The sequence below is a fragment of the Lampris incognitus genome, chromosome 3 (assembly GCF_029633865.1).
Source record: "Lampris incognitus isolate fLamInc1 chromosome 3, fLamInc1.hap2, whole genome shotgun sequence".
Lineage (NCBI taxonomy): Eukaryota > Metazoa > Chordata > Actinopteri > Lampriformes > Lampridae > Lampris > Lampris incognitus.
The window spans coordinates 15,510,486-15,525,092 of NC_079213.1; the positions used below are offsets into that span (position 1 = coordinate 15,510,486).

General features: G+C 45.1%; 1 protein-coding gene across 1 annotated transcript in view; it reads right to left on the minus strand.

The window, feature by feature from the left end:
• Positions 1 to 2,468: 2,468 nt before the first annotated feature.
• Positions 2,469 to 14,607, minus strand: part of gpr37b (G protein-coupled receptor 37b) — a 16,598-nt gene continuing 4,459 nt past the window's right edge. The window contains exon 2 of the mRNA XM_056277905.1: positions 2,469 to 3,287. Within this exon, the coding sequence (XP_056133880.1) occupies positions 2,469 to 3,287 (819 nt within the window). The remainder of the gene's footprint in view (positions 3,288 to 14,607) is intronic.

A 14,607-nucleotide genomic window follows, 5' to 3' on the forward strand; every position in this document is an offset into this window, starting at 1 on the left:
AGCCAGAGGTAACACGGGGATTCGAACCAGCGATCCCCGTATTGGTAGGCAACGGAATGGACCGCTATGCTACCCAGGCGCCCCCTCTCATTTACCATTTAGCTGGTCTCAGTGTAAGTGCGCGGTTGTGACAGGAGACAAACAACCGTTTGGCAGGCGAGCATCCCTTTGGTGTCTGGATGTCTCTATTTTAGAGTAAGGATTGCCTTTTTAAAGTATGACGATAAAACAAAAACAGTTTCTGAATTGACAGAGCTGAAACCCAACTGACCTCCCCCCTGAGAGAGCGAGAGAGAGACACCCAGAGATTGTGTGCTACCACCACAAGAGCACGACAGACAGACAGAGAGGTGTTTGGCAGTGCAGAGTTGTATGCAGAAAGATCCATCGCAATATCTATAACAGTATACCAGTGAGCATCAAACCTGGGTCAACTGCGAAGTTATGATTAATTTTTTAAAGAAGTCAAATTTGGCAACCTTTCCTCCATAGTGATTCATATCTGCTCTTTTGCTTTTTGTCAACTCTGCCATTTTTGAACCAGACTGCTAGTGGCATTTCCACCATCTATTTAGCTTTACACATCATTACCGCCAAGGAATCGCTACGGTATTAACTGCCGTTTGTAGTTCAGTAGGTGGCAGGTCAATTTCCTGCACTGTGCCAGTCGTGATCAATAAACCACGGTGGTTCGAGCGTTGTGTTGACCCAGGTCTGACTAGCAGATTAGGAGGAGGAAAAAAAAGAAAGATTTACAGTACAATGCACTTGTAAAAGTTATGCAGTGTAAAAAAACACTTCATTGGTTCTACTTAAAAAACTCAGAAGTAATCAAAGTGGGACAGGTATTAGAAATCAGCGGATAAAGGCGTTACGTTTACTTTTGTAATGTGTTCGAACCCCAGACCTATACTTGTTGGGGAAACGTGGAGAGTGTGTCAAACTAAACCCAGATGCCCGTGATTCTCAGTCGAACCAATGGAGTAGCTGTTTACATTGCGTTCTTCATAGGAGCACCGAAGAGAGTACAGTATATATATATATATATATATATATATATATATATATATATATATATATATATATATATATATATATATATATATATATATATATATATATATATATACAGGCCAAAGTGTAAGGCGTGTGACGAAATGTGACAATGTAGTGCACATGTGTTTGTTTTTTTTTCTTTCTTCCAAAGTACAGTCCATCCCGGGTCCATTTCATTTCATTCTGTGATTTTATGATTTGTTCTTTTCGATTTCACTTGTATGCAGTTTCATTTTCCATTCAGTTCCACCTCATTTGGGTTTTTACCATTTATATTGTATTCCACTGGATTCTATTCCTTTCCGTTTGAGTCCAGCCTTTCCTTTTTAATGCTGAGACCAGCCCAGTCACGCTCCATATTGAAATTACCCCACTGAGTAAAGGAAGGGGGCTTGTCTACAGTCTTGGTTCTTCATTGCAGAGTGTTGTGACAGCAGTGGCACCCACCATTTGGTTACTGAACGTGATCCTTATTCCCTGGCTGCAAAGGCTATGCATGTATGCACCGTTGCATGAACTGTACATTTAATGAATGCTAGACGTGGCCTGTTAACTTAATTTCACAGGTAGTGTAATCCTGCACACGTTACATGCTGCATCTGAATTATTACAGAACAAGGTTACCTCTCTCCAACCAGCTCACTTCGACCCACTAAAGCAGTGACACATCCGAGAGCTGGTCAGTGCTGAGAACTGTACTTCTACTTCCTAGTAATACGTTATTTAACAATATATTATTTATGGCAGCCTGCCGCAACATCAGACATAGCAACTGCGAATTGATTTTTGTGACACAACAGCAATAATAACAAGATTTGTTGTATTGTGTGTAAACACACATACACATATGTGTGTGTGTGTGTGTGTGTGTGTGTGTGTGTGTGTGTGTGTGTGTGTGTGTGTGTGTGTGTGTGTGTGTGTGTGTTTAGCCTAATGCAGTTGAAGGGAAATATCCCCATTGGCCACGAGTGATATTCAGGCATACAAGGTCTACAGCAGGGAAGCTGTTAGATTTTAAAGGTTTCAGTCAGGTTTGTTAACACCTGCAGCAAAGTGGTGCAATATAAATCTGGCCTCCTTCAGTGCAAACAGTGTTTTAAAAGCACCCAAGGATCTGAACGTAAATTAAGTTTGATTTTTTTTACCTTTTTTTGTCTGCTTGCTTGTTAAAACAAGTATGATGTGTTTGCTGCAACTGTACAATATTCTGATCGGTAGTGGGACGTAAGGATTTTGTGGCACCAGTAGATTTTTATTGTTTCACTACCAAACCTACACACTGTAAATTTGCCCTTCCGTTTTAAGTTCTTGGTTGTTAAGGGAGAGATCCCCACCAGCCCAGTCTGGAAAAGATGGGCCAAGGGGCTACTAGTGGGCTAATAAAACCCTCGTCCCTGATGGGGAACGTCACTTTAGCAGTTGGAGCCCGCAGGGGTGTAGTTGCTCAGCTCCCTGCGGATGGTGCTGAATGGCGACAGCTCCAACTCGGTGGTGCATTCATGTTCGTTGTCATCGCTCGCCGTGGCCGAGGAGGGTGTGTGGTTGCAGCAGCAGCAGCAGCAGCAGCAGTCCAAGAAGGCCCTGCCGAGCGGACGGCACAGGAGCAGCAGCAGCGCCGGCGTCACCGCGGCCCGGCAGAAGAGCAGCAGCTGAGAGAGAAGATGGAGCACGGACATGGTGTGCTCGGGGACGCCGGCCGCCATGTACGCCGACACGATGTTGCAGATGTTCTCGGGCACCACGCAGGCACCGTAGACGATGGCCAGCGCCACCACCGTGCAGTTCATTTGGCTCTCCAGGCGTATCTGCTTCTTGTTGCTTCGCACGCTGGCCTGCTCGGCGTGCCGGATCTTGCGCGCCGTCACCAGTGAGCAGCCGATGGTGAAGAGGGTCGGGAGGCAGAAGTAGCAGCCGAAACACCACCAGAGCCGTGCGCCCTCGTACGTCAGGCCCAGCACATAGAGCATGTCGGGCAGCGAGGTCGATATCCTGATGATGCAGCGCTCCACCGGAGGCTCGTCTGGGATTCCCGTGTCCTCGGCCACCAGCTGGCGGATGAGGAGCTCCGGGAGGGCCAACAGGAGAGCACCGATCCAGATGACAGCCAGCTTGGCAGTGGTGGAGGTGCAGTTCTCAATCATCTCATAGTACATCTGGACGTTGGTGGCCGCGCGAAACCGGTCGATGCACAGAGCGCACAGGGTGAACGTGGTTACGCCCAGCGAGGCCACCTGTGGAATAGATCAGAAAGAGATGTTCTTATGCTGTCATTTATTAGAAACATAATCACTTTAATCACCAGATTTGTCTCGGTGACATGCAGGGGTTTCAATAATACCCTGATTAATGGGAGCATGGAGATAAATTAGTCATGGGTTATGCATTTTTTGTACTGGCAAAATCCTATCTAAAGATCTTAGCATGCCAATAAAGACCTTGAAAGGGAATTGAGATGGCAAAATATGCTAAAAAAGCGGTAGAGAGAGAGAGCCAGAGGAAAAAAGAAATGAGGGGGGTGTTAATGCTGTTTACACTTAACAAAGTAATTAGATAACATAGTAGACCTGGGTTCACAGAAACACCAAGTGAGAGAGCAAAAGAAGAAGCAAAAGGAAAGTTTCGTACTGTATCACACTGTGACAAGTCGACAACACAATGCTACCCTTACACAGAAAATGTGGACTTAGCTGCAGCAAATGAGGACCATCATAAATATATTCCCTGTGCAAGCCCAATAACATTTAAACTCATTTGCATTCTACACACAGGTGAATGCAGTCCTTCCCACACCTTGACCCTGTGTCTTTTACCGGCCGCAGTCCATCTAGCCACCACTCTTGCAGGGTACACTGTAGTGGTATTCGCCTCCGGGTGAACGGGAAACTGATGTAATTACAAAGTGCCCACAATGGGAAGGATGTAAGCTGCTGTTAACAATGTGGGTTTCAGCTGACCCTGAGCCTGTGTGTGTGTGTGTGTGTGTGTGTGTGTGTGTGTGTGTGTGTGTGTGTGTGTGTGTGTGTGTGTGTGTGTGTGTGTGTGTGTGTGTGCGCACACGAAAGCGAGACCTCCGCCAGACATACATATCTCTACTTCTCCGGTGTTCCAACTTGGTGATAAACCCTTTTTTTCACCTACCAGGAGAAGGGAAATACTCACACGGACAGAAAAACCAGTTTTTCCTGCCATTATAAGACATCTGCACAGCGTCCAAGTCGATTGAACGGGAAATATGCTTAAAAAAAAAGTTGTTAATAGGGCATCCGGGTAGTGTAGTGGTCTATTCCGTTGCCTACCAACACGGGGATCGCCTGTTCGAATCCCTTTGTTACCTCCGGCTTGGTTGGGCATCCCTACAGACACAATTGGCCATGTCTGCGGGTGGGAAGCCGGATGTAGGTATGTTATTTTACTATTCATTTTTAATTTTTTAATTTCATTTTACTACTTTATTAATCCTTGTGGGGCGATTCTTCCTCTGCATTTAACCCATCCTAGCTGTGTAGCTAGGAGCAGTGGGCAGCCGCCGTGCAGCACCCCAGGGACCAACTCCAGTTCTTTTTTTCCATTGCCTCGGTCAGGAGCACAGACAGGAGTATTAACCCTAACATGCATGTCTTTTTGATGGTGGGGCAAACCGGAGCACCCGGAGAAAACCCACTGCAGACACGGGGAGAACATGCAAACTCCACACAGAAAGGGCCTGGGATGACTCTCAAGGTTGGACAACCCCGAGGTTCAAACCCAGGACCTTCTTGCTGTGAGGCGACAGTGCTAACCACTGGACCACCGTGCCGCCCTATGTGTCCTGGTCGCTGTATTAGTACTTCCTCTGGTCGGTTGGGGCGCCTGTTCAGGGGGGAGGGGGGAATAGCGTGATCCTCCCATGCACTATGTCCCCCTGGTGAAACTCCTCACCATCAGGTGAGAAGAAGTGGCTTGTGACTCCACATGTATCGGAGGAGGCATGTGGTAGTCTGCAGCCCTCCCTGGATTGGAAGATGGGGTGCAGCAGCAACCGGGACGGCTCGTAAAATAAGGTAATTGGCAAAGTAAAATGGGGAAGAAAAAAGGGGGAAAAAGCCTAAAAAAAAAGTTGTTCATATGCAGCGCTCAAGCTGAAATCTAGCTAATGAACACATTTTGCCTGTCAGTCTGTGGATGTGCAGCCTCCCAAGCTACCAGGTCTGACATGAAATGACAGAGATAAGGCTATCATAATTTTAAAGCCCTTATTAAAAAGACTTCAAATGTGCGTCACAGTTTCCATGACATAAAATGAATGAAGGTGAATGGCTGCTCTGCTGATTGACTTTCATTCATAAAACAAAATTACACTTTAATTTCATAGCATCTTCAAACAGGAAACAGCCTGAAATTAAGACCGTCCTTCATGACAAGGGGAAAAGTTTTGACTAAGGGAAGTGAGACTTCAGAAGAGATAGGTGAAAGCACTGTTAATGTTATCAGGTGAAGCTGTGTTAGTAGGCCTACCTAAGGCTACGAAATCTTAAGCAGTGCGGAAATAGTAAACACCGATGCATCAGCTTATTTTGAAATAAAGACTTCACACAATTTATATCAATTAGCATTTTCTGTGACAGCAGCAGGGCTTCAACTGCATCCACTTACGACGGCATCTCTTATTTGCCAAATGTATTAATATCTAGGAATTTAACATGGTGTAGTAGTGCAGGAGATTTCCACAATAGTTCGTTATGTATTTGTCATATGCACAACAATTACAGTAAGGCAGAGGTTGACAAAGAAATTCTTATTTCTCGGGCTCCCTTCAACAATGCTCACGCAACAAAACAAAAAAAAGTCATGCAAAGTAAAAATGGCATAAACATCAAGTAGTGCAGAGGTTAAAATGTAAGAATATAAGAAAATATAAGATCATATAGCGGTAAATGAATAAACTGTATGTGGAGGGGTTGTTCAAGTAAAAAAAAAAAAGAAAGTATAAAATCAAATATAATCGCAAGAAATGTTATCAAAATGCACTTTAATGCCAAAACTATCTTAAAATATTGCATTTTCCACCGAGCATAAAAGAAATGTCAGCCATTTTTGTTTTTGCAGAGAGAAACTTGACCATCATGTGATGTGGATGCAGGCCATTAGAAAAGAATGGGTAAAAAAAAACAAAAACAAAAACAAACATAATAGTGTCTGTGGACTTGCTCCATTGATTGGGCTTGTTTTGCGAACTCTACAACCCGGGTTAGGGGACTGTGCAACTCAGTCCATGAGAATGTATCATTTTTTTTGCAATTTCTGTCCATTGAATAGAGGCTTTGTAGTAGATCGGGTGGTCACTGCCCGATCCGAATCAGCTGTAGATGTGAGTCGGGCATGCACACGGTTGACTCAGGTCGGGCAGCGACAGAAAGCAGCGTTGCTGGAGCGAGCTATGAGGAGAGGGAGCGGTGGTAGCGAGATCAAACATTTTTCAAAGGTTTTGAGTCACGGCAACCATCAGAGGTTCTTCATCATGCAGTCATAACTGTGCACAAAAAAAAATTAGGCTAGGGCGTCCGGGTAGCGTAGCGGTCTCTTCTGATGCCTACCAACATGGGGATTGCCGGTTTGAATCCCCGTGTTACCTCCGGCTTGGTGTCTGCCGGTGGGAAGCTGGATGTGGGTATATGTCCTGGTCGCTGCACTAGCGCCTCCTCTAGCCTGTTCGGGGGGGAACTGGGGGGGAATAGCATGATCCTCCCATGCGCTACGTCACCCTGCTGAAACTCCTCACTGTCAGGTGAAAAGAAGCGGCTGGCGACTCCACATGTATGGGAGGAGGCATGTGGTAGTCTGCAGCCCTCCCCGGATCAGCAGAGGGGGTGGAGCAGCGACTGGGATGGCTCGGAAGAGTGGTGGTAGTTTGCCAAGTACAACTGGGGAGAAAAAGGGGGGAAAATAAAAAAAAGAAAGAATCTAGGCTGATAGGTCCAGTAGATTGTAAGATTAGCCACAGACAGATACACACACACACACACACACACATACACACACGGACACCTGCGGACACCCGCAACCAAACGCATAATCCCCTCCAAGCTACCGCCGGCGGAGATGAAAAGAGAGACAAAAAGCGAGAGAAGGAGGATGTCATACTTTTTTATTATTAACTGTCTCACATGCACTAGGGGCCGTCTAGATGAAAGGTACAAAAATATGCCGTCTCGCACACTCCGAAAGGCCCGTGATATCATTTGGCACAAAGGGGCCATTTGGAGAATACCTAAGTGGGCATTTTGGAAATCTGCATTTGCATATCTGTAGTAAAAACAATGCAAAATGCTCATATTTGCTATATAATAAACTTGAAGATGTCTTTGGTGAGATAGCTCCGCTGAGTTATAGGTTATTTTCGCTCAAATGATTTCTGTTTTAGGCAAGGGTAAGATTCACTGTGCATTGTGGTTTTTTTGCTTCTGCAGCTCAATTTCGGTGATACCTAAGTTAAACGAGGCACTTCAGGGACAGACTACAGAGGGCTACCTTTCTAAAGAGACCATGAATATACATTACATACATGTTCACGTGTGTTCAAGAGCCATTTTAGTTTGGGTACTCCATTTTTGGCCGTGGGGTTTAGAAAAGAAGGCCCGTGTTAAAGGGGTAACACACTATCTACACGGTCCACCAGTTCTGCAGAGTGTGAGGTGAAGACTTGGTCCAACACCTTTGACTGGCATTCAGCTCCAGATTTACAATGTAATTAGTGTCTCAAAAGAGTTTGCAAATTAGCGAAAAGTGCACAAATGTTCTCTCCACAGCTAGCCAAAGCATCTGTCGGATTAGGAGTCATTTGGCAACGTGAGGAGCTCCCATACCCCCTCTATATTCTTCCTGCACCACTCCACTCCCCATCACTCTCCCCTCTGGCTTTCATCCTTTACCTGTTTTCCCCACAGCTGCTCCTCCTCCCTCTGCCGTCATCCCTCCATCTCCTCTCATTTCCCCCCTTTCTCTCTCTCTCTGCTTGACCTTGATCTCTCTCTCTCTCTCTCTCTCTCTCTCTCTCTCTCTCTCTCTCTCTCTCTCTCTCTCTCTCTCTCTCTCTCTCTACCACTCTCACTCTCACTATCATTCCATTCACCATTAATCCTCTTTCCTCTCCTCTCCTTTTCCTCCTTCCATCCATCTCCCTCCTCTCCATTTATTACCTTTCCAGGACTTAGCTCCTCTCACTGCCTCCTCTCCACCTCCGTCTTCCATTTTCTACCTGTCTCCTTCCCTCCCCATTCTCTCTTCCTACCTGCTCTTACATTTTCCATGCTCCTGCTCTCTGCTTTCACTCTTTCATCCGTCTCCTCTCTTCCTTCTCTCCACTCCTATCCTTCCTCCTTCTCAATCTTACTGTCTCCATCCTTGCCTTCTTTCTGCCTCTCCTTTCCACTCCTGTCATGCTATCCTCCCTGTTTATCCCTTCTTTCTTTCCTGCTTACCAACTCCTCCTTCTATCTCCTTCCCTCTCTTCCCTCTTCTCCATATCTGACTCTCTCTCTCTCTCTACACCTTCAGCTTTTATCACTAGCTTGCCTCCATCCCTCCTTATTCTCTCCTTCTTTTCCTCCTTCCCCCGTTCTCACCCCCTGCTTTTCTCTACTCCTTCCATCCCTCCTCCCTGTCTCAGACTCAGACTTAATTACAGCAGCAAGCTTCCCAGATGGCCCCGGCGAAGCATGTCTCTAAACACATACATCCTGGACAGATAGCGGGACACAAACACACACACACACACACACACACACACACACCCTGACACAGTTTGAGGTCTACCCTAGCTTAACGTGGGCGACCAGTGGGAACAGAAGGGGTCAGTCAGGAGGGGAGAGAGACGGACAACAGGTTCCAGTATTTAAAACATTAGCTGTGGTGGCTGCGGCGGGGATGAGCCCCAAAGGTCCCATCAAACAAGCAGGACATGGCACAGCCTTGTAACTGCAGCTTTGATTAGGATTTGAGTTGATTTTACAATAGCAATCTCTGAAACAATGCGATGCGATGCAATGTAGATATATAAATCTGTGACCTGAGGTATTTTTGACGCTGAATTGAAAGGACGTCTCATTCTCTTACCTTGGGGCTTTTCCAAGGCAGTCACTCTGGACACGTTATTCATTGGTCTGCTCTCTTAATAATGGGTCTTAAACCCTCTTTGCTACAAAAATTGTACTTTAGCAAATCCATTAGAAGAGCCCATGCAGCACAGTGGACACGTGAATGGGGAGTTCGGGTCGCTTTTTAAAAATTGAACGAGCCACATGGCTTCTCCTCTAAATTTATGAGGAAATGACTATTACAAGAGGGGTACCTGTCGAGCTCCACAGCACAAATCCCCCCTTTCTCTCCCTCCACTTACACCCAACCTGGTGGCTCTATGAGTCTCACACACACACACACACACACTCATAGAGCACACGTACACACTCGTACAATGCACACAGAAAGGTGCGAGCACAAGGTAAATATTTCATGGCTTGATCTACAAGGCTGGGCTGAGTGCAGAGGCTGTCGGGGAGGACCAGGAAATGAGGCTTTGACCAGAGGGGTGGGACTGTCGGGCCGAGGAGACGGGGCGGGACCAACAAGAACAGCTTTGTACTTGAGAGAGAGTTAGAAAGTTGGGGCCTTATGGGTACGGGCTCTGTATGTGTGTGTTTGTGTGCATGCATGTGTGTGCATTCTGCACATGCATGGGAGTGTCTATGCCAATCAGAAAGACAATGAGAATGAGCAAGAGCCAATGGGAATGACAGGGAAAGGGAACAAGATTGGGAGATAGTTATTGTACCTAAGAATGAGAGCGAGGGGACAATAGTAAAGTACACCTCAGTGAGGGAGAGACAGTCACAAGTGACTGTGAGAGAGAAACAAGGCACGACTTCTTCAGAATACCTCTTCGACGAGGAAACACCAAGGGCGGTCTGACAGGACGCAGAAGCAGGGCAGGCTAAGCTAACTGCTAGCCCATGCAGACTGGCAGTTCTGATAACATCAAGGGTGGTCTGGAGTCGGCCTCGCCTAGCGTTGACTGTGTTTTTGGTGTCATCGTGTGGAGTGCGGGGAGTGGTGTCGAAGATGTCTGGCTGGGAGAGCTGGCGTTGGATCGACTGAGGGAGCCTGGTCTGCTGCATCCAATGGGCCCAAAGACCACGGCCCTGCCCGGAGCTGCGCCCGAAAAGGAAACACCAAGGGCGGTCTGACAGGATGTGGAAGTGGGGCAGGCTAAGCTAACTGCTAGCCCATGCAGACCAGCAGTTCTGACAGTCATCCTGGCTGGCGTTCGTTCTCTTGGACAGGGATTTTTTTTGTTTCATTTGGATATATGTGTTAGTTTGGATATATGTGTTCTTGTATTTCTTGTAGTTTTTGGATATGTGTTTTTGTCTTTGTGTTGCACTGCTGTGGGCTGGAGGGAAATGATATTTCATTTCATTTTAGGTATGCAAGTACATGAAATGAACTGACAAAGTGTTGCTGAGTCCTGATTCCTGAATGATTAACAATGCTAATTTGGTATTTCACTCAAATGCCAGCTGGGTCAGTGTCATTTTAATTTAACCAGCTCTCAGGTAGACACATTTGCTGGCCTCGGGTTGGATAGGATGCTTTAAAATGGAAATCACTCCAAGATAACTATACTTGTTTAAATCTGTCACCCATTCTGCTGGAAATTGCCAACAAAGTAGGCTCAATAACTTTAAAAACTGTTATGTTGGGATGTTTTTTTTCTTTTTTTTGCATCTTTATGAGTGAGCAGCGCCACTGATGAATTATTCACATTTACAATCTCAAATTGCAAGTGTGCAACCAAAATCAGCACTTACTGCAAATCAGATGTTGTTTTTCTTGCAAAACCAATAAGAGCCTGTAATAGAATATTCATTAAGCGTCGGAGGACATAACAGCAGAAAGTTACATAAGCGGTACATCGTCAGAAACATCCGAAGAAGAAAAACACATTATGGCCTCCTGTCTGCACAACAGGTGACAGAGACATTTCCCCTGTTGCTGTTTTTCATAATGCCCCATTAACTTCCTTATTAGGGCCCCTGTGAGCCAGTGGCACCAAGAGCCTGTGTTATTAAATGAGCTTTAACGATGAATGACAGAGCCGGTGCGCTCGTATTGTTTCCAGCACTGCTGTGATAATAGGTGTTATCGAGTGACGAATGGGCTCGTATAAAGACAAACACACACACACACACACACGTGCCTACATGCCTACTCTGTAAGTGAGTCAAAGAGACAAAAGGCCATTATGCTCCAGTCTTTTTGGAGCTGAAGTGTGTGTGTGTGAACCAGCGAAGGCTAACCCAGACCATAATGCCAACCCAGTCGCTTACGGCTACCATCAGTCTACTTTCTGGACAATCTGTGTGTGTGTGTGTGTGTGTGTGTGTGTGTGTGTGTGCTTGTGTGTGAATAATCGTGTGAGCATGTGTCTGTGAAGGAAGATGAGCGCCAACAAGGAGGGGAAAATGGAAAGAGATAGAATAGCAGTTGCTGCGAGAGTGTGTGTTCGTGTGTTTCAGGGGCATGTGTGCATGTGTTTATGTGCGCGTGTATTTTTCAGTGGGTTTCAGAAGCGTATGTTTGTGGTTGCTTGCAAATATTGTTGGAATATGCTGGTGTACATGTGAGCTTCCTTGCACATATAGTGTGTTCGTGTGTGCGCACGTGTGTGTGTGTGTGTATGTGTGACAGGTCGATGGATCATACAAGGCAAACTAAGTAAAATCGATCCATGTGCAGCATATTTGTAACAATGGTTCTTCGAAATGATGTTAGAAAAAACATTAACTCCTATTCTATTCTATTCTATTACAGCATTGCCATGCTGCAGTGATGTTTTATTGTAGTGTGCTTCCCATTTCAGTGGCTCTGGACAATAATTACAGTCTGTTTTAACCTGACCTGTGGCAGATTTCCCTGGACTATAACAAATTTCTCTTCTATTCTCAGCATACAGTGGCTGGTGGCAATTCCTCTTCTAGGTCATTCCTGTCTCTCGTTTTTTTTTTTTTTGGGGGGGGGGGCGCTGAGGTAATGCCAGTAACTGTGGCTTTTTCCTCTATTCTATTCTACTCTATTCTATTCTAGTCTTGTCCATTCTAGTCTGGTCTAGTCTGTCTTATTCAGTGCTCTATGTATTCAATTCTCAGACATGGCTAATACTTAATGGCATCTGTTGTACCTGCTGTGTTCCAGAGAATATTTCATGGGCCTCTGTAATTACCAATTGGGTTAATTGCATCCAATGCTTATGCTAAATTTTGCTTTATGCTCCTGTTATGTGGTCTCATCTCATTGCACAGTACGTGATCTACTCGTTCCAAGACAAAGAGCTGACTGAATGAGCTAACCATCATCCATTATGTAGAGCTACTAATTATATATGCTGAATAATTCAACTACATTCCAATTAACTATCATTGGTGTGCCTGTTAGACAGGCAGAGTTAGGGTTGGGCACATGTTCAGCCTGTATGGGCCAGTATGTGCCTGTGCATGTGTGAGTGCACATGTGTGCTTGTGTGAAGTTTCATTGCTTGTGTAAATGTGGGCCTCATACTGTGATTCAGTTGCAGTGTGTGTGTGTGTGTGTGTGTGTGTGTGTGTGTGTGTGTGTGTGTGTGTGTGTGTGTGTATATGTTGTTCATATGGGCACCCAGGGTGTGTCCACATGTGCTCATGCATGTATTCAGTGGGCCTCCATATGTGTGTATTGACCAAAGCACCTTGAGATTGTGTGTGTGTGTGTGTGTGTGTGTGTGTGTGTGTGTGTGTGTGTGTGTGTGTGTGTGTGTGAGTGTGAGTGTGTTTGTGTGTATACTTGAGAGAGTCCATCCCCTGTGGCTTGTTTCTAATCACAGAGAGCTGATGCAGAGAGAGAGAGAGAGAGAGAGAGAGAGAGAGAGAGAGAGAGAGAGAGAGAGAGAGAGAGAGAGAAACTACAGAGGCAGTGAGAGACAAGCAGCAACAGAAAGACAGAGACAGACAAGAAAGACAGCAACAGAGTGAGCCAGAGTGACAAAACAAGATAAATTAAAAGCAAAAAAAAAAAACCAAAACATTAAAATGTAAAAAACTTTAAAATCTACGAAATTACAGTGCAGTTCTTTTTGTGCTCTGTGGGTTTTAGTACGCTCTGGAGAGAGAAAATACCTTGAGGCAGTGATCATGGGAGAGAAGGCCATCGCTCCCATCTGGAAGATGGGCATGCCCATCTGACTTCATGTGTGTTGCTGTGTGCATGATGAGAGTGTCCGAGGTAGAAGAGAATATTCATCTTCACTCGTTTGTAAGAGTGTGACTTACAGGATCAAGATAGATAGATAGATAGATAGATAGATAGATAGATAGATAGATAGATAGATAGATAGATAGATAGATAGATAGATAGATAGATAGATAGATAGATAGATAGATAGATAGATAGATAGATAGATAGATAGATAGATAGATAGATAGATAGATAGATAGATAGATAGATAGACAGACAGACAGACAGACAGACAGACAGACAGACAGACAGACAGACAGACAGACAGACAGAGATAGATAGATAGATAGATAGATAGATAGATAGATAGATAGATAGATAGATAGATAGATAGATAGATAGATAGATAGATAGATAGATAGATAGATAGATAGATAGATAGATAGATAGATAGATAGATAGATAGATAGATAGATAGATAGATAGATAGATAGATAGATAGATAGATAGATAGATAGATAGATACTGATTTTCTGTATTTGGTTTGCTGTGGCAGTGTGCATTTATTTTTCATTAGACAGAATGTGTGACCGTGTAATAACTCCAACCAAAATAATTGAAACTGTGTGTGTGTGTGTGTGTGTGTGTGTGTGTGTGCTAGAGCGATGATGTGCCAAGCTGATGTACGCCTTGTCATTGCCACTAATCTCAACACAACTCTAACTCAACCCAGGTCCAACTCAAGCCACACATGGCTCGCTTTTGCCCCATTTCTTTGTCCTGCTCTCTTGTTCTGCTCTTTCTCTCTTTCCATGCCTCATCCTCGTTCTCTCTCTCTCTCTCTCTCTGTCTCTCTCTCTCTCAAACACCCTGCCGTTTCCTATTTCTGCGTGCTGAAGCCCAGTATGGCGTTGTGAAGGCAGCCTACAGTACAGTATACAGTATACAGTATAGGCCTGCCTTCATTATCTCCCACATCGGCTGCTGTCTGTGTGTGGCGACGAGGATGCTGGTGATGAATGCCTGTGTGAAGGCAACCGCTAACTAATCAAGCAAACAAAGCTAAAGCTAACGTCATTAACTTCTGAGTCATTAATGTGTCACAGCTGCTGTGTGCTTGCTGCAGATGGTGATGAATGTTCTTTATTTTAAGGTTTACACGCCAGCACGTTTTTATAAGGCGTAAGCCACAACAGCCAGCGGTCTGTTTTAAGTGAACCCTTATTTTGGGTTTTGGAGTACCTGTCATACCTCCACATGCAGGTACAGCTGCATTTGGCAGTGCTTGCAAATTGGCGATGCAAATTGCAC